Raw genomic sequence first — 26,686 nt, 5'->3', positions numbered from 1 at the left:
TGCAATTCAAAATCAGAACTCTTACAAAAGAAAAGGAGTGGAGTTGGGCATTGTCTACAGTAGCTATGGATGCTCTTGCAGCTCAGACTAGTAAGAATACAAGAGTATGTACAAGGGCAAGCAGTCAGGGAACTAAGATCCAGTGTAAAAGGGCTAAAGCGAAGGGTACTTCTCTTCACATCTACAATGCATATTCTTTTCCAGTTCTGCATACTGAACATGATTATTCGAAAGAAAAAAAAAATTTTGTGTAAGTCTGCTAAAGGACAGATGTGGGCAGGCCAGAAAACCAAGGAGAAAAAGTAAAAAATAGTTTAAAGACATCTATTAAACACTCCATCTTACCATAAGCTTCTTCAATCAAAGCGCAGTAAGGATTAATGCCTGTGCCGTTCCTTTTGGCTTCTTGTTCTCCAAGTCTCAGGATATTTTCCAAGCCATTTAGGGCAACTTGTACAATCTTAGAGTCCATGACTGTGAGGAGATCACAGAGTGGCTTGATACAGCCCAGTTCTACGAGGTACCTAAATTAATACGAAGAACAATTCAGTCAAACAAAGCTTTTAATTTCATAAAACTTTTATGAAATTGGTAGGAGGATCATCCTCAAATTCACTGTAGAGATAAAAGTGGGCACTCATTCAACCATACAGCTGACACAAAAAAAGCTACAAATAAATTAAAGAAAAAAACAGTTCTGACACCATCTCCATTCTTTTTTCCCTCTACAATTATTAGACTCCAAGAAAATGGAATATTCTCTTACTTTGAGTGAGTCATCAAAATAGTACACTTTTGATTAATTTCATTTTTGTTTCTATAGGTAACCACACCTCTGAAACAGGACCCACTTGGTGCTAAAGCCAGCACAGGCCCAATAGGCCAGTTCTATTTTATACAAAGAACTCTTAAAACTCAAAAGATTAGAAAACAACTCAATCTAAAAATGGGCAACAGATCTCAACATTCATCTCAACAAAGATATACTGATGGCAAATAAGCATATGAAAAGATGCTCAAAATCTTATGTGTCATTTGGGGGACTGCAAATCAAAACAATGATGCCTCTACATACCTAGTAAAATGGCTAAAATCCAAAACACTGACAATACCAAATGCTGACAAGGATGCAGAGAAACAAGCAACTCTTTTTTTTTTTGCTGGTGAAAATGCAAAATAGGATAACCACTTTGAAAGACAGCTTGGTGGCTATTTTTCCCCCCAAACCAAAGGTTTCCATATGATCCAGAAATCACACTCTTAATACATTTACCCACTTGAGATGAAAATTTATGTCCACACAAAACTTAATACATGAATATTTACAGCAGCTTTATTCATAACTACCAAAAACTAGGAGCAACCAGATGTTCTTCAATAGCTGAATGAATAAATTAGCTGTAGTAATCCAGACAATGGAATATTATTCAGTGATAAAAAGAAATGAAATGAGCTATCATGCCATGAAAAGATGTGAAGGAGCCTTATATGCACATTGCTAAGTTAAACAAGCCAATCTGAAAAGACTCCGTACTAATATAATTACAAATATATGGCATTCTAGAAAAGAAAATCTTTATAAAGGCAATACAACAGTGGCTGCCAGAGATTTGAGGGAAGTGGGTAAGGGGATAGTAATGAATAGGTAAAGCAGAGGGTAATTTTAGGGCTGTGGGTAATACAACAATAGTGGAAACATTCATCAAAACCTGTAAATTATACAACAGAGTGATCCTTAATATAAACTATGAACTTAATAATATACCAGTATTGGTTGATTAATTATAACAAATTAACCACACTAATGTAAGATTTTAACAGAAGAAACTTACAGGGGAAGGAAGGACACAGGAACTCTATATCAATTTTTCTGTAAATCTAAAAATGTTCTTTTAAGTTTTAACTTTTTACAAGTAATTTTATGTCATATTAGTTTTATTATTTACTCAAATGAATTTAATAGGATTGTGCCTAATTTTATTTAAATATTTACTGACAATATATGTCCTAAAATGTATATGTATAACTGACTCACTTTGCTGTACACCTGAAACTAAATCAACTACTCTTCAATAAAAAAATTAAAAAGATGATAGGTCCTAGGAACAGAATAGGTCAGTCATCAGGCATAAAGCCATTTCTGACTATCTCCTCTTCCTTTATACCAGTTTTTAGTCCCTAAAACCTGTTAACAATTCCTTCAACATATCTATATAATTCTTTCTTTTCCTTAAAACAAAACTACACTAAACTAAGCCTCTTTAGATTATACGTGTTAGTTGTTGCAAATTTGGGAAACACAGAAGAGCATAAAGAAAACTAAAAAGTACCCAGAGATAACCACCACTATTACATCCCAGTTGTGCTACTCTGATCTCTTTGCCTCAGTTTCCTCAACTGGAAAAGTCTGGGAACCACATGATTAAGTCTGTCACCAAACCCCACAAAATTTTAGAGCAGTTAACTAAATGACTTACATGTCTGCAATTAATTACTGATCTATACAGGCAAGTCTATTGAACACCAATTGGTGTATCAGAGACTTGTTCAGAATCTCCAGTTGTCCTCAAATTTGATTCTAGACTATTCTTAATGTGATCTCCTCTCCTCGCTAGAACTCTTGGCTTAGTTCTAATCCTTATATTGCCTTTAAAAAATTCATTTACTTTTTTAACAATGTCTGGTTGTGAAATCTTTTATATGGAAAACCAGTATATGGAAAACTTGATTGAGAATTAAAAACAAATTTTAAGGTACTCAGAAAGCTTCTAGAATTTGTATGTAATTAATTAAATGAATAAATATGAATTGACTATGATTGCTGATTAAAACTTTCTTATAAAAAAGCTCTACCCTTTAAATCCAGAGTTTTGAAGATGTTAGTAGATTTTATTTGCAAAATACGGTATTAGTATTTTGTATTCAGGTACATTTCACTAAATGAGTTCCGGGTTCCCAATTCTAGCCATTTAAAGTATTTTAACATAGATTACTAGAAGTGTACAAACACAGCAAATGAAAACTTTCTTCCCAAGGACATAAAAAATTAAAAAGCTCTGCTTTCAGGTCAGTGATGGTATCTGGTATCACTGAGTCAGCTGATAGTATTCCTTAAAAACCTCCTTACAAGATCAGAAGAATTTAAGGTGCTGTTTTCAGATGCAACCACTCATCTTTGGAGATTTAAGACCACCATAGTGGTATTTCACTATTGATGCAAGTTTTCCTAAAAACAGTAATTTGCACCAAATAGCAAAACAGGTGATCAGGGTTATGTGGGCTGTGTAGGAACTGGGAAGCCATATTATTTTGTGAGAAGTACTCCAGGAAGGAGTGTTTCCTTGGGAAAGTTTGAAGACTTGAAAAGATGCATGGAAAACAAGCACAATTCTATTGTTAAAGTCTGGGAATGGCTCCTATGTGCAGTGTATTTCAAACACTTGGATAAAGCAATCACTGGTGATGGATGCTACCTGGCTTTTGTTGCAGAAAAGGCTTCCATCAAGAAAATTTTCTGAGTAAGGACATTTAGTCCACAAGAATATATTATCTGTAAAAGAGAATTATATTTCTAATCTGATTGGTAATTTTACATTTAGGAGTTCCTTTAGGAAGAAGAAATTTATGACCAAGAAATCCAGATACTCTATAACAGAGGAAAGTTAAAAGAGGCTGAAATAATAAAGTCAGATTTCTTTAGATGAGTAACAAACTATGTCTTAAACCCCCTCTCTCAAACAGGATTTTGCTTCTTCTGTGTCCTAATTTTTATCAACAGCACCACCATTTTCTCCAGTCATCTTTGGCTCTTTCCTTTCCTTCTATAACCTGCCACCAAGTCCTACAGATCCTTCTTTCCCATAACCAGACCCATAACTCCATGCTACAGCTATTAGCTTAATTCTGGCCATCACTGTATACTAAACTACTGCAGTAACATTTTAACTGCTCTACTCCTTCTCCTCTAAACACTGTCTTCTTCATACTACAGTCAATGTTAAAGACACTCCAAAGTCTTTCCAATACCCTAGATTAAGGCCTTCATCCTAGTTTTCAAAGTCCGTCAATTACTTAATTCCTCATCTTTGTGAAAGAATAATGTATAGAAAGAATGATCTACCTCTTCCACTAACGTTTGCCGTGCACATTCCCTCACATTTCTAATGATATTCTCTCTCCTTCAAAATTGCCAAACCTCTGCCTAAATGACAAAATTTACCTTTCACGAAACTTTCTCTAATTCCAGGCAACATTCTTTAATCCTTCATTCTTAAAAACTGTAGTATGTACTAGCATTTGATTATATTTAACCTACAATTATGGATATTTTCTAAGTTATTCTAACTGGTTCTTGCATCTAAATCTTTTCAACAAGAATAAGCAGAAGCCATACAGGTGCCTTTTATCAATGATAAAGTCAGTTTATTTTCTATAATTTGCACTGTAATATTTGTATAATAATCTTTCAAGATAAGTCTTTATCTGGTTGAGAAGAAACTGCTAGGAGATTGAAAGTTAACTTCATTATTATAAATAGCTATGCTGAATTTTTAAAAGGGATAGTACCATTCTACTCCTAACAGTGAAATACCCCTGAATATCTTTTGATGAAAGACACTATAGTATTTTATAAATGTTTTAAAAATATGTATGTGTACAGTTTAACCATTTCAATTAAGAAAATATTTGGTATAAAATATTGAGACAAAAATTATAAATCTGAATTTGAACATAAAACTTGACTATCAACTGTTCTAGTAACTTCTAAATTACTTCATACTACTGCCATCTGGTGGTGGCAAGCTCAAAATCATAGTACCCCAGAACCAGAATTTTGAAGGTTGAAAAAGATGCAATTTCATATAAATATATGCTTCTGAATGAAGACCACTTGAAGTCTTCCTGAAAAACCTATCCATGATTAACTTCACTGAAATAGCTGCTGCATTAATCTACTTAAATTTTATTATTTCAGTACATACTACTTATCTTCTGTAACTGATCAATTTCTGAAATCTTAGGACTATTTTTGTCTTTTCATTTCTAAATTCCTAACTGAGCACTAAAAATTAGCATTAGTTGAGTGCCTACATTTAACCCATAAAGCAACAATATGAGAAGTAGCTATGTTTCCCCGATACTACATATGTGGAAGGGGTTAATGCTTTAATACTCATTGGAAACTGTCTTCTCATCTGAATTCCCCATAAAGCAAGCTGAGGCAGGCTAAGAGTCTTGTTCTTTTTTTATGTCTGTAATTAAGCACTGAACTACATGATGTTCCTCTGAGGAACTGATTTCTGTCCATATTTATGCCTTCTCTAGCCATTAAGATTATAAGCTGCTGCTGCTCAAGGGGCCAGTTAAGTCTCAAGCTGATACAAACCTCTCCCTTTACTGAAGAACACAGTGCTTTAGGAGACTTGCCTCTACTGATTTGGACATTTTATTCTAAGATATACATCTCTTCCAAGTCTAATCCAGTTCTACTACTAAGCCACCTAAACTAGAAATACAAGATTTAGCTATTAAAGTTGGACTCCAAGGATTCTGTAAGTAACCTTTTACACTACCCAAGATGTTTCTAACCAAACTCCTCCAGAGTAGGCTCAAGCCACCCCATAAGTATTTCCATTGCTTCAAACCTCAACTATGCTTTACTTCTCACATCCCAGAATTATTTTCTCCCAAGAAAACAGGAGGGGTATAAGGAATTAAATATACACTGGATTTAATTATGAAACTAGGAACAATCATCCAAGAGGCTAGAATTGAGCATTCTTAATTGGCAGACATAATAATTCTCCTTTAATTTACTACCTGGTTAGTACTTACTTGATCTGTTCAGCTGATCCTCCAGAAGTTGCATTTGTGATGGCCCAAGCTGCTTCTTTCCTTGTCCGAAACTCAGCAGTTTGTAATATACTAATGAGGGCTGGAAAAATATTGGCATCTATCACAGTCTGAAATTAAAGAAAAATTATATAGAAAGGGAAATTACAAGATTTATAAAGATGTTCATGATACTAATTATAACTTTTCAGTTGCTTCATTAATGACACCCCTTGCCCTATTAAAAAGTAAACTGGAAGGAGTTAATTCATTATCCCTAAGGACTTTCTGGTTATACTTGGCATCACTGACAACATCCTCCCTGGAGTTCGTAACTTTATAATCTTCTGGTTTTCTACCTGAGTTCTTTTCTCTTTTATTGTTCTCTCTTGTTCTGCTCATAATCTGCTATTCTCATTGCTCTCACAGCATCCACCGCACCCTGACATGTGTGTTTTAACTCTCAAGTCCTCATTTCTCACTGGAGCCCCGCCCAAGGTGGCTAACAGCTTACTTTACATCTGCTAACCACCTTAAACATATCATCTGCTCTTTATATCAGGTCTCCTTTCAAACCTCCTTAATTCATGAAGGCTCTTTTTGTGTTTATTTATTTATTCTAAATCAGTCACCAAGTCTCCTTTACATTCTCAGTTAAAACATCCTTAGTCTATCTTTTCCTTTCCTTCAGCACTGCCACTATCCTATTCCAAGCCACCACCTCCCACCCAGATTACCAGAAGAGCCTTTAGCTGGACAGAGTACTTTTCACTCAATCCCTCTCAAATACTAAAGTAGTCTTCCACAAATTGCTTTCTTCATCTTTCTCCTTAGCTCAAGAACCTAAAATGGGTTCATATCATTTCCTGTATCATGAAACTGAAATTTCACATAAGAGCTTGATGGTAGCAGACAATCAGCTGCAGCTGAAATCACCTTGTATGCATGCTATAAATTGCTACAGCTATCAGTCTCAGTCCCTGACAGCCTTCTGGGGATGACTAACCATGCTTCCTTTCCTGGTCAAGAACTCTATCACACCAGTGAAGGAAGTCAGCAAAACTTAGTGGAAGGATGCTTCATCCTGATCCTTTCATTTACTACAAGTATCCTTGAGCAAATCATTTTATTTCTCTGAGTCTCAGTTTCATTTTTAATTGAGAATGTTGGATTAGATGACCTCTATGATTCCACTCAGCTCAAAGTCCCATAAATCTGTATTATATCTTTTCCATCTTGTTGTTCTAGCCTTTCTCATGGCCCAATGCTGAACCATTTGGCCCAACCACTTGGGTTACTCTTCCACCAACATAAGAACAAAAGTAAAGGGTCCCCAAGGGTCCATGAAAAACTTGAGCAATCCAACACGTGGGTCCACTAGAAAATAAACATTTTACTTGGCAAGAATAAAACCAATCTGTTTAGCATAAAGCTGCTTCTGAAGATGCTTCCCATCAAAACATTTTGAAAATACAAGACACTGTTTCTCAGATTTTGACGAATCATCAAATATTAAAGGCAAAGGGAAAAACTAAGGCCTAACTGTAAGTTTCAAAAGACTTAACCTCTATAATTTGGATAAAAAGGTAAACTAAACAAGACAGCAATATTGCAAATTAGTTGTCTCCAAGGCAATAATGAAAAAAATATATTTTTAAAGGCTTACTGAAAAAAACTTAGTTAATAAAAATATAAAAAAAGGATAGGAGCTATGAGATTACCTGGATCTGTGCCCTATTTCCAGCTGTGATATTAGATATTGTCCAACATGCTTCTTTTTTGATAGATTCCTTTGGGCTACTCAGCAAATGCAATAAACTCTGCAGAGCTGAGCAATTCAAAATCACCTAAACGAAAAGTTTGAAAATTTTACTTATTATATTGATCCAAACAGAAGTAAACCTTTAACTCCATGACTTTATTTTAGGAAAATATAGGCAAAGGAATGATATCGCCCCTTGAAATTTTAGAAATAATTTTATATATGTAAAAAGTATTCACAGCTAATAAGAATTCACTTCTAAGATTATCTAAGCAGTTTCATTATATACACTCACAACTGCCAAACATACTTATATTAATAAGGTACAACAATGTATTAATCATTCACCATTATGCCAACAGCATATTAAAATATCTTCTGGATGGGTAAATATAGCAAGTGGCCAGAAATTCAGAAATGGTCTCAGATTTTTAAGTCTTCTAATAACTCTCTAGCTGGTAGTCAATGAGCCAATACATACTTAATGAAGTACCCTAGGTGATTTGTAGGATATAAAGCTAAAAAGAATATGCTCCCAGCTATCAAACAGCTTACAAAGGTGAGGGAAGTAAGACAAAGACACATGAACAAAGAGATCTACTCTACCAGAAACGAAAATAAAATTATAATGATTAAAATAATATTTGGCAGGCTCAAGAATCAACCACTGAACAACAGAATAGATATCTAGTCTAGAAACAAAAATGCAAGTATTTATAAAGAGTTAGGTATATAATAAAGTTAATCCCCTCTTCCTCCAATGACTGGTAGTCTTACTTAATAGATGGTATTAAAATAAGGGGATTAATTGAAAAATATTTTATAAAATCAATTCTTAACCCCAAATAGTTACTAAAACAAATCTGCAACCAATTTAAAGAGTAAATAAAAAAGAAACTATAAAACAAAAGAAATATCAATAGCTGATTTGGGGATTTCCAAATATAAAAACAACATTAGAAATTATAGGGGGAGAAATTAACATTTCACTAAATAAGAATTTTTACATGTCAAAAAATAGTATGAAAATTAAAATGCAAACCACACAATGGGAAAAAATATTTGCAACTCATAAGAGGGTTGCTATCTTTAATATGTAAGTAGATAAGAGAAACTACAATTTTAGTAGTTGTTACTCTCAAAGTAAAAGAAATACAAATTAAAATGAAACCAATTTTTGCCTATTAAATTAACTCAAGAAATAACAAAACTTGTGGTTAACCAGGTACAATCATTCCAAACAACTATAAAAGATGTCACAAAGCAATTTTTTAAATGTCAAAGATGTGGTGTGGAAAATAAACATGTCAGAAGTTAAATATAATACTTGAGGAGGAGTAGTCAGAAAAAAAGACTTCATGGGGTTCATAGGAAACACAGATAGGATTTCATAAGCAGAGGGAAGACAAAGCAGATAGATCAGAAGTGAAAAAATGAGGAGATAGGCTACAACAGGGTACCAAAATAAGAAAAGAAGAGATTAGTGAGGCTATTAAGGAAGGATTCTGTACCCAAAAAATTAATAGGCTAGAAAGAAGAATGAAACTAAAATATTAAAGTACAAACTCCTGAGGATCTTTCAAGTTCTTTATCTCATAGGCATTAAGAAAGCTCATTGTTTCTAGGAGGAAAGTAATGTGAACAAGCTTATTTTAGGAAAGATTAAGCTGTTATTAGGGAGAATAAACTGAGAGGGGTAAATGTCTAGGAGAGGAGGAGGATAGATAAGATGGGTACAGCAACCACCCCTGTGTGTGAAAAACAGGGACTAATACAAGGTAATCAGACATGTATCTAGAAACACTAACAATCAGTAAGACTTGTTGACTTGCTGTGAGACATGAAGCCACCAACTATGACTGCAGTTTCATGTGTGGGTGAATAGTTGTATCATTAACTGAAGTAGAAAAAGATCAAGACTTGGAACTCACTTTGTGGGAGAGAAGATAAACTGAGAAGGACAAATGTCAGACACACAAGCAGAAATATCTGACAGGTACTGGAGACATGGGACTGGAAATTGACAGAGGATGGAACTAGACATAGATTTAGAACTTCAATTATTCAGTAAATATTTTTTGAGTCTCTATACATTATTGCAGGAACTATTAGATTATAGAAGCACAAAAGTGAGCAGGATTGACACAGGCACCCCTCTAGAAGCTTACAATCTAGCAAACAGTTACAATACAATGTGATAAGTGCTATGATGGATGAAAACAAAAGGAGGCACACCTAATATGACAGTAAGCTGCTCGGAGAAAATAATGTTAGTAGGAAGACTTGAAGAATGAGAAGACATTAATGGCAGAGTATGGATTTTTGAATAGCAAATATACTGATATGGTTTTAAAGCAGAAAATAAAAAGGGACTATATAGTTAAAAGCCTCCTTTCCACTCCTATACCCGAGCTACCCAGTTCTCCAGAGACAACCGATGTTATTGGCTTTCTGTATATGTTTCTAGAGGAATTTTATGCAAATATAATCAAACACATTATTATTTTCTTTTCCTCTCCTTCTGTTCCCCCTTTACACAAATAGTAAAATATCCTACACACTATTCTGCACCACCTCCCTACTTTAAAACAACAGATACTGGAGATCCTTCCATATATGTGCTTAATAGCCTCTTCATTCTTGTTGCATAGCATTCCATTATATAGGTGCCAGATATTAAAGAATCTTAAACACCATCCAAGGACAAGAGGGGGCCATAAAATATTTTAAGAGGATGACACAATCAAATGTGCATTTACAAGCATCCTTCTGGTGATATGGGAATGGTACAAGAAAGGCCTGAACTAAGCACTGTAAAAGATGAATAGTGATGGTAATTTACCGACTGATGAAAAAGGTAAAGAGGGAAAAATGGAGCTTATGTCAGATTTTTGGCTTGGGCAACTGCTGATGCCATTCACTAAGACAGGAACATAAAGTAGAGGTCCAGATATACCAGGGGAAATAATGAGTTCCCTTGTGGACAGAATACATTTAAAGTAAATATTAAGAGTTGGAAAACACCTGAGAACAAATTCAGTCTCCTTAATTTCAGAGATTAGAAAAGTGAAAACATCAAATGTCCTGCTGAAATTCAGAGCTGGTTAAGAAGGAGCTAAGGCTAAAATGTAATTCTGAATTCTCAATCAGGTGCCTAAGGGTGATGGCTTAAGTTATAAATATAAGATCGACGAATAATTATCCCCTCCAGGGCATAATCCCACAAACAGAAAAGAACATAATCCCACAAACAGAAAAGAACAACAGAAGGAGCTTGCTAAGGAAAAATAGTCACTGAGGCAGGAGACCCAAAATACTTCAACACCACAGAAGCCTAGGAAGATAATTTTTAAAGACGATAACAATGCATCTGACAGGATCAAGAAGAAAAATGGCTCGAACAATCCACTGTGAGGCTATATCTTGATACAGAAGTTGAATGGAGTAGAAGGTGGCATTAAGGAATTTTTTATTCTTCAAAAGATATTAAGTAAATGAAAACACAAACCACAGACTGAGAGAAAATACTCCAAGTACTGATGAACTACTGTATACAGAATTTCTGAAGAACACTCGCAAACAGATCAGTTATTGCCTGGGGTTGGGAGTGGAGAGAGGGAGGGATTTACAGAGGGGAACAAAGAAAGCTGATTGTGGTGATGGTTTCCTGGGTGTAAACCTATGTCAAAACATATCCAATTGTACATTCTAAATATAATGCAGTTTATTGCACGTCAGTTATACCTCAATAAAGCTCAATGAACAGCTCCATGAAGAGGGGAGGGGAGGGGAGGGGAGGGGAGGGGAGGGGAGGGGAGGGGAGGGGAGGGAAGGGAAGGGAAGGGAAGGGAAGGGAAGGGAAGGGAAGGGAAAAAAAAGAAAAGGAAAGAAAAGAAAAACAGAACAGAACTAGAAAGGAAGATTCTCCTCACACAGGAGACCTACCATGCACAAGAAGGAGGAAGTTATCAGAGAAGATGAGATGAGGATGACAGAGAAAGGATGCTACTGGAGGCTTCTGATGCTCACAAGATAGTTCCAACAGATGGTGGGAAATAAACCCAACTAGCCAAAACAGTAAGTTCTATCATAGGGAACCCAAAATAGCTACAAGCAACACTTTTAACAAACATTAATGAAAAAGACTGTCAATTCTCCCCTGTAACATAGAGTTAAATACTATAACAGAAACATAATCATGGGGGTGAGGGGGTGTCAATGTACTGTTTCTGAAGGAAAAAGTAGTTAACCATTTATTCATACCTGTGTCTGAATATCATCCCCCGTGACAATGTTTCCCACAGCCCGCAAAGCAGGAGAAACCACTTTATAATCATTATGCCTGCAATCATAAAAAGAAATGTTATATCCAACAGTTACAGCCTTAGTCTCTTTTCCTTAGAGCTGAAACCCAAAATATGTCATAGGATCTTGAAGAGAATGGTACTTATGATGGTTATTAAGAGAATCCTATCATCCTTATCATGATGATGGAATGTTTTTGGTGTCCCGTCTTTCCCTTTATTTAGTATTTTTGGATAAAAACTACAAATCTGTCCTAGTAATCTTTACCAGGTATTTCATCACCTGGATTCCAAGTTTTCCCTCTCATTTTTTAATACAGGTTTTGTTTCCCCTTCACTTGGTCTCTATGGTTGCTGAGATAGTGGAGAGCAATAGTTAACATTTATATAGCACTTTTAAGTTTTATAAATCGTATAATTTTCACAGAAATAAAAATATGTCGATAGTTGTACTAACTTGAAAATGAAAGCCAGGCTTCATACTCCAAATAGTAAATTCTTTCTACTACACCTCAGCTGACTTACTGGTTCGAAAAACCCCTGTACAAATCCTTTATATATTTCAAGACAGATACTAAGTCTTGATCTCATGCTAAGTAAGTTTAATATCCTTTAGCTTTCCTTAAAAATCTTACTTTCTCTCTCCTTTAATGAGATTGATCACTCTTCTCAAAACTATGCCAGTTTCTTCATATTTATTTTAAGATCTGATGGCTAAAAAGAAATGGTTAAAATATACAGTAATCTAGTGACTAGAGTACAAAAGATTACCTTCCAGATTCTGAATGCTGTACTTCTGACTCCTCCAGCACCATACTGCTTTTAATTCACAACAGCATCATGCTGCTGATTTGCACCCAGTCTATGGCCAGTCATAATCCCTGAGTTTTATGTTCTGTAAATTATACTATCTAATCCATTCCACATGTCCTCTCTGGGGCAATGTTCCCTTGCATCTCCTTTGTACTTCCTTCAGTTAACTCTCATATGGCTTATAACTGTACCATTTCCCCATTATGTTATCATTCTAATTTTTTTCTTCTATAGTATTTTCTAAAATCTTGATTGATAGTCTTACTTACGCCATCAGTAAATCTTCCACTTCATAAATCAAAGGCGTCACAAAGATATAAAGCAAAATAAAATTGAAAGTCTAAAACCAGTTGTGGGTTAGGTTCTAAATGAGACAAAAGATAAGGAGTGACTGTTTCTAGTGGCAATATGCCTTTTGCTATCCAGTGGTTGGTCTCAGGCCATTAAACATGAGCTATAATTACATAGATCAGTTTTCCAAATGTTTCTGCCTAAGAGTGAGAGGTTCTTTATACTCCTCAAAACAAATAGACAGTTGTGACATAAATATAAACAAGTAACTAAAGACAGTAGCCCAAAGCACAATGAGTCAGAATAAGGTATTAATATTTGAGTATCAACAACTAGAAAACAAATATGAGGGACAGAAGAACAAACTTTCTTAAAGATATCTTACATCAGAAGCTCCACAAGTCTCCTACATACTCCTGCATCAATGACTGCTTGAATCTTATCATTGGGTCCATCTGATAGATATGAGAGGGCCCAGCAGGCATCAGCCAGTACATCAGTGTCACTGACAAACAGCAACCAGGAAAGCACATTCAGACAGGGGGAAACCTGCAAAGGGAAGATGATATGATTATAAAACTCAATAACATAAAAGCAAGAAGTGAGGTGGGAAACTCCAGAAAGCAACCAGGCACACATCTGGTGACTTTTGAGGTTATTAGTACTTCTAGAAATGGAGTCAGTAAGTGGCCAAGTGACATTTCCATCTTTGGGAATGCCGTCAGTGATCTTGCAGTTTACCTTAACAAGGTAGTCAGAGCCCAAGGAAAAACAATTTCAAAGAGCAAAGTTGAATAAATACCAACGCTCAGAGTGAGTCCCTGTCAAAACACATTCTTTGCTTTGTGGACCAAAGAGGTAAAGGAATTTTCACAAGTGCTAAAGCTAGGAAATTCTGCATTTTTGATACTTTTTTAAGAACAAAAAATTGCCACGTTTTAAGATTAATTCAGAGGTTTTTATAGGCAGTTAAAATTTATTCCAAATTAAAACAAAAACAACAAAAAGACCTATTTCTCTAGAAACAAATAAAATTCTAACATTTTAAATTTTATTAAAATAATTTTTATTCTGTTCACATTAATATTGATTGCTATACTCTTTTGTTTGTTTGGGTTTTGTTTGGTGTTTTGGTGGGGGGAGGTAATTAGGTTTATTTATTTTTAGAGGAGATACTGGGGATTGAACTCAGGCCCTTGTGAATGCTAAGCATGCGCTCTACTACATGAGCTATACCCTCCCCCTGGTTGGTATACTCTTTTAACTATATTTTTTCTGCAAATTTCCCACAAGCATAATCCTCACCTTTGCAAATTCTGGAGGTGGACTTTTTCCTCTACAGAGATTAGACAAAGCCCATACTGCATTCCGGGTCATGGTCAGGCGGTTTTGCTTTGAAAATAACCTGTAAGCATGATGATACAATGGTAAACTATATAATGGGCATTAGTTCTTTGGTGGCATAAGATAAAATATTTAATATTATTTACTGCTATTGATAAACAGATGTCTTCAAACAGCTCTTCTTCAGAACAATAAAGTTTAATTCTAACACAAGGAATTCAGAATTTTGGCACTGGAATAAGACAGGATGCCTGAAGAAATAAGTAAGTAAGTAAGAAAATATCCATAATGAAAAGTAGCACTAGGAAATCAAAAGTGATTTCGAAAGATGCACTGCTTTCTGAGGAACTTCTCATATTTTTATTACAAGAAAGAAAGAGAAAGAGAGGAAGAGGGGAAGGGAGGGAGGGAGGGAGGGAGGAATGGAGGGAGGAAGGAAGCAAGGAAGGAAGAAACTAACTTACTGCAAAAGAGGAGGCAGAATATTGCAGTCTAAGACATAGTCTCTGCACATGGTACTGTCTCCAGCAATGTTGCCAAGAGCCCAGACAGCCTGTGAAAGAATTATTCATTAATGACAGATCACAGAGTTTAATTTTCTCATAATTCTCTCAAAAAAGATGCCAACATATAATAACTCTTTACAAAATTACATAATAGTTAAACAACATATTATACATGGACATTGCATATTAACAACCTGAATTCATTCATCAGGGAGTCAAATGAAACAATTGCGGGACTGGTGGAAGACCGATCAAAAATATTATAAAGTAAACAAGTGAACACTCATGGCAGTAAGCTTATTAAAGGGAACTACCAGTTCTTATACATAAATATTTTATCTTAGGGGATCCCACCCCCAAGTAGCTAGCAATCCATATAGCCCTTAGAACAGAGCAGAAATTCAAATGGCTTACTCAGCTAATTAAAAATGTATTTTAAACTTGCTTACAAAAGAAAACATTGAACAAAGAATTTAAGAGCAATCAAAATGCAGAAAACTTTATTAAACTTTCGCAGTCAATGGATATATTAATTATCTTCACTATAATGATGGTCTCATGGGTATATACACATGTCAAAACTCATCAAATTGCACACATTAAATATATGCAGTTCACTGTAGCTTGATTATACCTCAATAAATCTGTAGAAGAAAATCATACACATTTAGCAGTGATTTATATTTACAAATCTGATAAAGTTTACAGTAATTTAAAAACTCACATTTTCTATGTCCTTTTCTGCACGAAAGTGGCATAGACTTGCCACTTCAAAACTAGAGATTACTGTAAGAAAAACCTCAGTAATTGCTTACATAGTCTAAAAAGTATGTATGTGTGTGTGAATATATACATACATACGGCTTAAAGAATTTCATGGTTGGAAGGGAAAATGGTTTTGTTTCTAGGAGAAATTCTGCCTACATTCACTATGAAACTTTCCATCTGGGTAAGATGAGATTTCTAGAATACTCCCTATTATGAACCATGGATATCATATCCAAATGGTAAAACTAAGACCCTGAATGCAAGACCGAAGGAAAAAAGTATTTCCTTTGACATGCTTCTCTTGTTTCATTTTTTACCTGCTCCTGCACATCTTCAAACTCTGAGCTGAGCAACTCTATGAAGATAGGCACAGCTCCTGCCTGAATCACAATCCGGGTCTGAAGAGAATTTCCTGAAGCAATATTTGTCAGTACCCAAGCTGATTCAAACTATAAAGATAAAAATAATTTCATTATCTTGTATTTAATATAGCTTATATCTTATAAGTATATCTTATAATTTAATATAGAATTTAATAGCTTGTTTACTTATTAACAATAAGGTTTTCTGTGCATGAGGAAAAGAATCTGAGATCATTATTTGCATAATCTATCAGGTAAATACTATGTTAATTTTAAAATAATAATTCCTGAAGAAATACCTTAGCCTAGAGAAGGTATCTAAAACATCAGATCAAGATACAGTTAACATAAGACGATCAGAATAGGGGAGTGCTTCATATACTGAATGGAATGGTCTCCCAATATATGAATGGAGGGGAAAAAAAGGAAAACACTGTACATTAATATGATCCCATACTACACTTTCTAAAAGGGTTAAGAAGGAATAGATGTATTAATTTACTTATTGCACAGACTCTCTCTTGAAGGAGTCACAATAAACTGTAAATACTTGTTACTTACATAGAGAGGTCAGGGTGAATGGGAAGCAAGTATGAGAAGGAAAGACATTTATCATAGTAAAGTCTTTATGAACCTTTTGGCTTTAAACCATGCATTTATCGAATAAAAATAAAATTAAATAATTTCTACAGGATGGGAAAAGTGAAGTCAGGAAAGAATGTTAGTGTAAAATGAGTAAAATATACGCAGAGTGAAAAAGGCAAAAGAATTTAAATAAGTAGGTCAAAAAGAGTTAACAAGCACACAGTTAATAAAAATTGCAGCTTCAGAGGATAAGAGCTTATAATAAATGAGAAGGCTCTAAACCAAGGCACAGAGGTAAGACTCTTTTAAAAAGAGCATTCTTAAAGGATGATAAACTGGAAAGCAGAAGGTATGAAGGATATTGTGGCCAACAAAAAATATATCACATTACTAATTCTACACATTTCTATAGTAATTTGACTCTTTAGCCTAATATGGAGAAACACAAGAATGAACCCTTAAAGCCCAAGAATAAACTCTTATATTTCTATTCAGAGTTCTTAATTAAATTTTAGTTTTGTTTCCTCCTTCTGTTCTGTCTTCAGTTCAGTGATATGCTCCTTGAATAAGAAATCAATAAAAGTCATCAAAAGATGGAGCCAGGACTCTTTTTAAGCTTCTGGGTCAACTGAAAGCCAGCTGTCATATGGAAAAATGAAGCATCAATCACTGGGGGCAGAGGAAGATGGAAGAAATGGGGAGACAATTAGAGCACAGTCCAAAGCTACATGAATGATAGCAAATTCATAGCAGAAGACCCTTTAAAGGGGATATTCAAAGAAACCTATAAATGTGATATACAGAAATGAGATCTGAGATACAGTGATTTGATAGCCAATTAGGGCCCTGATATTACAGCAGTAGGGAGGCCCAGACTAGGAGCACAATAAGAGGGAGTATTTTCTGTCTGATAACTTAGAAGTTTAGCAGATTTTTAAAACACTGAGTATCGCAGAATAAAAACTCATCACATATCTCCTCTATAATGATTCATACCAATGTTCAAAACCTTTTCAATCTGTCTGAATTGAAACTTTCCATTTATACACTACTCTGTATTTTCAAAGCACAGCTCACACACTTTCAGTGTTCCTTACAACAACCCAGAGAAGCCTGGCTTTTCTGGTTTACGAATGAGGAAACTATCAGAAAAAGATATGAGTAATGAATGTTACATAGCCAGTCAAAGAGAACTGGATTACAGCCTCCTCATCTAGTAGGTTTATGAGCCCAGTCGTAGTTTCCACTCTGAAATATACCTGTAACACTGACAAGAATCTTGATTGCTTGTAGTTTTGGTATCAAGGACAAGAAATTTCAAATAATGATATGCCAGATTATTTAATGAATGCTAAAAGGAAAACACTGTTCACCTAAAATGTAGTTTCTTTTGCTTACTAGGAAAATTAACTAGTAAAAGAGATATATGACATGAATACAAAAGCAAACTTTCCTACAAGAAGGCAGGCTCAAAGTTCGACAGTCAAAAAACGCAAACTTTGAGGAAAAGCAACCTGTAGAGAATGAGCAGACAGACATACCAATCTTATCAAAGAGAAAATAGTTTGCAGTGAGATTTTGATGCAAAAGAAATGGTAACAATAAGCTGAGTTAAAAAAAAGGATATATTAAAGAGCTCTCAATGAAAAGAAATTAAAATAGTAATTGCTGCCAGAATTCAAACTGCTGTTTATCTGAAGAGATTCAGCACCAAAGGTCTCCCAGGAAGTGAAAGGGAATTCCAGATGATGCTGAAGTGAATAAAATGGAGAAGCAAAACAATACAGAGTGACAATGATTAAGAAAATGGAGAATAAGTAAATAAAAGCCTGAACATGAATGGAAGAAAATGGAAATTAGGCCATCTCAGAAAAAAAAGAATGTACCAGAGTTGTGTTTATTACTAAGAAGTACAAACCGACTATAACCTCTGTGAAGAAAATTCTATGTCTCTCTTGCTAAGAACAGAAATCAGAAAATAGTTTCATCATTATTGGGGACAGAATTAGATGAGTAACTAAAACCAGAGGGCCACTGAAAACTCAAATTATATTCATGAATTAATGAGGCATTAAAACACACACACAGCGTGCTGATTATTTTGATGTTTACCTTGTAAAAACTCATTAAGCTATATTTGTGCAATTTTCTTTACCCATGTGTGTATTTGTGATATACATGTATGTATGAAAAAGAAGAGGGATAGAGAAGAGAAAATTCCCCATGAGTACAGGCTCCTGTTAAAGTGTTGGAATAAGCAACTTTCAAATGTGTTTAATATGTAAGTATGTTTTTTTAAAAACCAGTTGTACTTTGAACTATGTAGCTTCTCTTTCACTGGGTATTGCAGTCATTATTTTTTGAGCAGGAGGAATGTTTCAGCCTTGGGTCCCAAACTAGAATTTATCATGAAAGAGTTGGAAAATGGGAATGCATAGAGTTGGTTGATACCAAAAACAACTGCATACAGTTATAATAGAAATGGCCAAAAAAAAAGTAATCTAAGTAAGTAAGCATGCAACTCAAGAAAAACTCAGCAACATGATGAAATGAAAAATACCTAAAAATGGTTATCACCTGAAGTAATAGCCAAAATAACTACAATGTTTACCTCCTCTTTGTTATTCCATACTACTATATTCCAAGAATGGGATCATGCAGCTGTGATGCTTATAAATTATAATTCCACTATTATATTTCACTGCCCAGAACCTGCTAAATAAGGCTACAACTGAAATCTGAAGGATACACTGAAGATCTGGTATGTTCTCTCTTTCCTTTTCTCAGTCTCTACCTTCTGGTGCTCAGTTCCTTAAGTAAGGAAAATGAGAATCCAAAGCTGAAGTACTTCTGACCTCCTATCAAGTTTCCCACTCCAGGTTGAGGTACGCCTGGTTCCCTTTCTCCATTTGGATCAGGACTCTGTTGCTGGCCACTTTGCCGGTTCCACTCTGGTTCCTAGCAAATGCCAGGCTCACCTGGAGAGCAAGTGAAAAGAGAGGCTCACATCAGAAAAATAAACCCAGATATCGAACTCTGCAGAGAACAGTGCCTGAGTCATCTAAGCAACCTTTCAAGATAGGTAGAGGGATCAATGAGGATGGGAAAAGATGTAGAAGGATGAAGGCTTACTGCAGTTTGTCACATTTAGCTTTCAGAGGGGACCAGAAAGGTAGAAATGGGAAAACTAAATCAATTTAATTCAAATTTACAACTTTAAGAGGAGTATCTGTCTAATGATTGGAACTAGGAGTTACTGACTTACTTCTAGCTATTTTTCATAAGTTTCTATAGGAAGGTTTGGGAATGCAACATCTCAGCATTGCTAAGGACTATACACAGATGCTGGGCCTGGACTCCAAAAACCAATCAAAGTGAGCCCAGGGAATATACCATAAGGCAGATCAATCTCATGTCAAGGACTCAAGGATGTCTGTGGCCTATGTCACTGAAATTAAGAATGCTCTTAGTTAAACAGCATTGTTTGCTTCCAAAATCCTAGATTCCACCCATATTCATCTCATCTGAGGGCAAGTGAGTATCTAGGTAGCACTGCCCAAAGCAGGCATATTTTTATCTCTCTAGTTTGAAGTACCCCACTGATTTGGGGATAAGGAAAGCCAAAAAGGGAGTGATGAGACTTTTCATTAGGATTCACAGTTCTTTATCTATGGAATGAAGGGGTTGTTTGTTCAAGGACTTATCAGTGAGTAACTAATATGACCATATATCATTATTCTCTTTCTAGAAGAGAAATGGAAAATGTCCCATTTCGAAGACGTACTATTCAGATTTCTAATAAGCAGGGAGAAGTATCAGGGACAACTTACATCCTAGAGCTCTCCAGGAAGACATAGGAAGGAGTAACCTCCAAGCTTCCAGAGCATGTCTAATTATTTGAGCATGAAGCCTCCTGGCTCTAAGATATCCATCAATATACTTGCTCCATCAATATACTGGGGTGGTGAAGGTTACCCAATAGTCACACTGGAGAAAGAACATCATGTTGTCCTTACATGTACACAGAAGAAAAGCTGAGGATGATGACCTTTAGATAATAAACAGGTTGGTTATCTCAGGCTTTTGATAGCTAAAGTGAAAATCTTGAGGTGATCACTTCCAGAGGAATCATTTCTCAATCTTTGAGTCTAATTATTAGTTTGTACAAGGGTGGAATCTGAGAATTTAGATAGAAGCAAATTAGAGATTGCTGAAGGTTTTCATCTTCAGATGTGTTAAGATACACACTTCAGAATTACAGAATCAAAAATGATGTAGACTTCACATATGTTAGCCAGGAGAGGACACTGTCTGAGAGAATATATCATGCTCTTTACAGAGACTGGAGAAAGCAGGGATGGGAAAAGACCTGTTTCTCTGACATTTTTCATTTCAGGACTAGTTATACCATCTTCCTTTAATGCATTAAGGAACTGGACCTCTGCAACCACCTACTAAAAACTGCTAGCTCCAGGAGCAAATTTAGTGTCTCCAAACCACTCTTACTGTCGTAGAGGATAGAAACATTTTCACACGAACAAAATGATAATTTTCCCTACCTCCCTTTTTCTTCCTACAAAGCTTTTCAAAAGATAAACTGCAGTAAGGCTCTTCATTTATTCCCTCTGGTTCTCTTGACAGGTTGCTTAGGGGCTCAGGCTCTGTTCTCTGCAGTGTTGGTTGTCTGGATTTCCTTTTTTCTGAGAAAAGTCCTCTTTCTTTGATCTCTAGATGAACCTGATTATTTTCCAGGTGGCTGGTGATCCTGGCCTTAGATGGGGACCAGAATTACAATCCAGAAAGCAGCTAGCAAAACAGAATCTTAATTCAAATGAACTCGGGGATTAGTAAATGTCAAACTGGAGAAGAAAAATTGATGGGACACTGAAGTACTCTACCTTTTCTGGATTTCTTGTTTTTCCTCTGGAAGGAACTCATCACCGCAACAAAGAGAGTAAAAGAAGGAGAAAGATGGGATGGGAGGAAAGGAGAGAAAATATCAAGACAAAGCATCAAGTCTTATGAATTATCGTTAATGCTCTGGACAGAAAGGAACCTGGGGAAAAGGACTGTCACTTACAAAAATGCCCCAGTCCTTACAGCCTTACAGCAAAGGCAAAATAAACAAGGGGGTGAAAGTTTATCTTTCTGATTGTTATTAGTAAATATTTACTTGGAAAAATAACCCCATTTTGTGATCTACCGGGCATGTAGCCAATCTTTAGAGTTGCAGAATCTCTCTAAAGGGCCTGAGCCATTCAGATTAGATCCTGCAAGTGAGAATTAAGGTATCACAGGTATTTGTTAAAAAATAACACAGAAACTGATTCAGTTGGTTACTTCAAGGAAGTTGAGCTACTAAAAAATTACATTTACTCAAAATCCAATTTTATTGAGGAAAAATATAGTATTCTAAAATTTCTAAGTAACTCCCTGGATGAGAGTCAGTTAACAGTTGATTCTTTTTACTGTAAAAATTACCTAATCCAGAAGTTGTAGAATTTCCTCTTGGAACCCCTATATAATACAGTATTGATAGGCTAAATTAACATAACAGAAAACACACAGATTCCTAACAAGGCTATCTCCTTGTCAGCAACTTTGGGGTCAAGCAAGAGGGAGGATTAATTAGGACCAGGTTTGGGAATCAGTGAGTCTCTGATCTAGCCCACGTAACACAGACCTAAGAAGGCCAACAAGTATAATCTAAAAATCCTTCAAAACCAAATTTTACATGGCCCACACTTAGATCCTTATAATGGCTCCTCTACTACAAACAATCCCCTATTAGGTAAGAATGATCCACAATCATTATAAAATAATCTTTTACATGACTAAAAATGACAAGAATTTTAAAGAGTAAAACCAAGGGCCTGGATGTTAACAAAGCTATCAGAGCAATCTGCAATGTAGTTGTGGGGAACATCAGTATCAAAAAATTAATCCCTCATCTAGATTAAAATAAGTAACAAATCTGTATACAAAATGTAAATTTACAATGCAAATTTAAGATATGAGGCAAGAAATGAAAAAGGTCCGCACCTGCAGTGTACAATTCTCTTTTCGTTTGAGGAACTCCACAAACCTGGCCACTACTCCTGGTGTGCTGATGACTTCATCAATAGGAGGATTAGGTTCTGTCTCCCCATAAAATAAAAGGAAAGAAGAGAAACAATCCTTTGATTTCAAGGCAAGGACTTTATAGCTCAAACTTACTTCATAATATCCCTCCCTCCATTTTAGCATCTCTTTCATGTTGGAAATCTAAAAAAGAAAAAAAAAATGTAAAATTGAGTTCCATCACTTTGAGACTAGGGTAGTTTAAAAGGTTTCACAATCAGATAAGCCTTAACGAGGAAATAATGGGCAGAATTCTTAAAAATTAAAATTACTGCCTCTACTATTTTAGAAAACTTAGAAGGCAGAGGAAAAAACATCAAAAGACAACCACTATTATTATTTTGGTATACTTTCTTCTAATCCTTTTCCTATGTATGAGTTTTAAGTCTCTCTTTAAAATAAATTGTCTTAAGAAACTGGATTAGGAGATTCTGAGTATGCTTGCAGGATCTAATTTTATAGCTGTAGTGAGAAGTAGGAGCCAGCAAGAATTCACTAAGGATGACTTGCCAAATTAATCTCATATTTTATGGCAGAGTATTTTATAAATGAAGTCATTCAGTAGAAATCTGCTGGGTGAAGAGATAAATGTCCTAAACATTCAGCATGCTAATTTCAGCAAGAGATTTGACAAAGTTTTTGATGACACTCATGTAGCAATGCAAGCAAAATGGCAGTTGGATTACAGTACTCCTAGGGAATCCTAGCCAAGTCAGTGGTCTTACTGGAAGAGGTGACTAATGGGTGAATGTTAATTTGGAGCAAGCTCTAATAATATGTTCTTCACCTGGTTCAACTTTTTTATTAACCATTCATATAAATACAACAAATAAATTTGATGATTACAGTAAAAATGCAGTAGTTAATATGCTAGATTACAGAAACAACATATAGAAAGAATAACAATAAACCAAAGTTGACAATAAAACAACAGGTATAAAGCAAAATTCAGCAAATGATTTTTTTTAAAAGCAGTTAAAAAACCACATGACAGTAATTTCACAGTTATGAAGAGAAGTCCTAAGAAGTTTATTTAGACTGCTGCAAATACAATGAAACATTACTACTATGCCATGACTACCATAACTGATGCTAGCTTGGAGGACTATATTAGAATGTATGGTGTCAGCACAAGGGAGACAATCTCCTACCACACTTTAGAGTATTAAGAATGCATCTGGAGGATTGTATTCTAATTATCACATTTTTAAGAGGGATGGCTGGCAAACTTGAATACATGCTGGAAGGTAGCAGAGTGGTGAAAGGTCTCAGAAAGCCATATTATCTTAGAAACCCATTAGGGTCAGCATGCTGAAAACAGACAAGACATTTTTAGAGAGGTGGGGAAAGTATACATGATAATGACCCTTGGATATTTTTAACAAGTTGTCAGGCAAAAGACAATTATTTTTTGTTATGGTGGTAGGTTTTTCATTCCAGTTAACCTCAGTTTATCACACCTGACTCCAAAAAACCATAACTTACTACTGAGAATATTTACTATTGATTTTTTAAACATTTTTATTGAGTTATAGTCATTTTACAATGATGTGTTAAATACAAGTGTAGAGCACAATTTTTCAGTTATACATGAACATACATATATTCATTGTCATTTTTTTCGCTGTACTACCGACATTTTAATATGGCTGAGAGTTTCAGAGTTCTTACTTGCCCAGACAAAAAGAAGTATCATATTCCATTCTATCCTAATTATACCAAAAAAAGGGTAGTTACCCTGCTCACTAATAAATCCATACTTCAATTCACTGTTAAACTGCTCACATTAAAATCAACAATCATTGCTCTTTCAAGTGATATTTTACATTTTTCTTAAAAGAGTGGAGTTTCTCAATTTGAATTAACATAAAATACTGCTACTGTTCTTATCACTAAGATCTTTCATAAGATAGTTCAGAAATGAAAATGCCGCTGCTTTCTGGTCCTGGTAAGATCGTACAAATAAATAAGGAAATTCAAAAGTTAGTCATGGTTCATAATTATACATTTGTCTGTATGCATCCTTTTATTCTGTGGAGAGACACTCCAAAGCAAGTTATCTGTAGTGTGAAAAACAGATTATAGAAAAGTAGTATTCTGTAAATAAGTGAAAAAATATACTTAACATATTCAGAACTCACCTTTTGAAAGCAGTTTTCTGAATTTCTGTGTTGCTGAAAGCTGTTGCTCTGGGCTATTGGAAAATATCATTTCAATCATGTCGGAAGTAATGACACCACCCTGGGATCACAAACAATGAATTTTTAACTTTAATTCAAAGGAAAACAAAGACAGTATAAACTGTGGCCAAGTTATTAATTATATTTATATAGAAGAGTTACACAAAGGTAGGACAATCTTTTCATGTAGAAATGTATGAGATGATTAATAATGTGATGAAGCCAAAAGTTTTTGTCCATCATAAATAGCTCACCACGGCAAGAAATTAAATCTTAGTAGTAAACTCTAAGACAAGGAGTTTACTCTTCTTCCTTTCCAGTTCATCACATGACAGGCTGTTCCTTGTCATTCAGATTAAGTTCTAAAAGAAGGCTTTTCAAGACCTCCAAATCTAAAGCAGCCACTCCATCTCTATCACATCACTCTACTTTAATCCTATGCCTAGCTCTTTTCACTATCAGATATTCTTCTTAGTTATCCTTTTTACTATCAGATATTCTTCTTAGTTATCTGCTTATTGCTTGGGTTCCCCCAGTATGCTGTAAGCTCCATGAAAGCCAAAAACCCTATTTATCTTACCACTCTATCACTGATGGCTGGCAAAAAGTAGATGCTCAGCAAATACTTACTGAATGAGTATAGAGTAGTCTTGTATAAATCAGATTCTAGACACTGCCAAATTCAACAGCTGATTCTTAAATTTATTTAAAATTTCTATTTTCTTGCTGAATTAGAAGTTTTCAGTCTCCCACTATTTTCTTCCTTTATTAGAGCTTTCTTGTTTCCTACTACAACCCATCCCCAGTATTAATAGCTAAACTTTGTTCTCTGGATCATTTGTCACAATGAAATAAAATTGTTAACTTTTCATGAAGGATTGTTAAGTCAACAAGCTAAATTGTGAAGAAAGCTGTACTGAGTTGTAAATGCTGGGTGGTTTGTAAGCAGTATCTCATACTTAGGAATAATCCATGGGGAGAATGAAGCATTCTGCTCTCAAGAATCAGAAAAATAATTACTTTGAAATGTTTAAGTCTGGTTCCTGAATAAACAAAAGTACCTATATAATTTTTTATGAATGTTTCCATGTATCTGTATCTATGTGTATCTTTGTTTTCTTCCCTCTCTTATCCTGTTATCATATAACATATGATGTATTCACTTTACATTCATAGTGTTTAAGTTATAGGATATCACAGAGAGAAGTAAATATCACCCAAGGACTTTGCATCCTCTTCTGGAAAAAAAAGGTTATGCATCTTCAGTTGCATGCAGGATAGCTGTATCACAATATAAGGAGGTATGACCTTGTCATTGTCTTTATCTGAGACTCAGTATGGTTTAAGGAGTTGGGTATGGATGCCATGATGACAAGGAGTACACTAGGACAGATAATTTTATGTGTCAACTTGGTTAGGTTATGGTACCCAGCTGTTTGGACAAACACCAGCCTAGATGGTACTGTGAAAGTATTTTTTTAGATATGATAAACACTTAAATCTGTGCAGTCGAGTAAAGCACATTACCATCCAAAATGCAGGTGGTATTGACTGAAAGTCCCAAGAGCAAAGACTGAGGTTTCTTGAAGAAGGAATTTAGCCTCAAAACCACATCAGGGAGGAGGATATAGCTCAGGTGGTAGAGCGCATGCTTAGCATGCATGAGGTCCTAGGTTCAATCCCCAGTACCTCCTCTAAAAATAAGTAAGTAAACCTAATCACCTCCCTCCTAAAATTTAAAAAGTGCAACACATCTGGAGGGGGGGGAAGAAAAAAACACATCAGTTCTTACATTTCCAGCCTACTGTCTTGCCCTACA

The 26,686-nt window shown here is 35.2% G+C and overlaps 1 protein-coding gene across 1 annotated transcript in view; it reads right to left on the bottom strand.

The window, feature by feature from the left end:
* Window positions 1–26,686, bottom strand: part of KPNA1 (karyopherin subunit alpha 1) — a 56,247-nt gene that overhangs the window by 3,376 nt on the left and 26,185 nt on the right. Inside the window, exons 4-13 of the mRNA XM_006215752.4 lie at window positions 24,829–24,928; window positions 22,610–22,704; window positions 15,938–16,069; window positions 14,811–14,899; window positions 14,308–14,407; window positions 13,388–13,551; window positions 11,858–11,936; window positions 7,554–7,679; window positions 5,836–5,963; window positions 346–524 (exon numbers count right to left, since the gene is read on the bottom strand). Of these exons, the coding sequence (XP_006215814.1) occupies window positions 346–524; window positions 5,836–5,963; window positions 7,554–7,679; window positions 11,858–11,936; window positions 13,388–13,551; window positions 14,308–14,407; window positions 14,811–14,899; window positions 15,938–16,069; window positions 22,610–22,704; window positions 24,829–24,928 (1,192 nt within the window). The remainder of the gene's footprint in view (window positions 1–345; window positions 525–5,835; window positions 5,964–7,553; window positions 7,680–11,857; window positions 11,937–13,387; window positions 13,552–14,307; window positions 14,408–14,810; window positions 14,900–15,937; window positions 16,070–22,609; window positions 22,705–24,828; window positions 24,929–26,686) is intronic.

This window comes from Vicugna pacos, chromosome 1, assembly GCF_048564905.1.
Source record: "Vicugna pacos chromosome 1, VicPac4, whole genome shotgun sequence".
Lineage (NCBI taxonomy): Eukaryota > Metazoa > Chordata > Mammalia > Artiodactyla > Camelidae > Vicugna > Vicugna pacos.
This window is presented reverse-complemented; position numbering and strand designations above follow the sequence as displayed.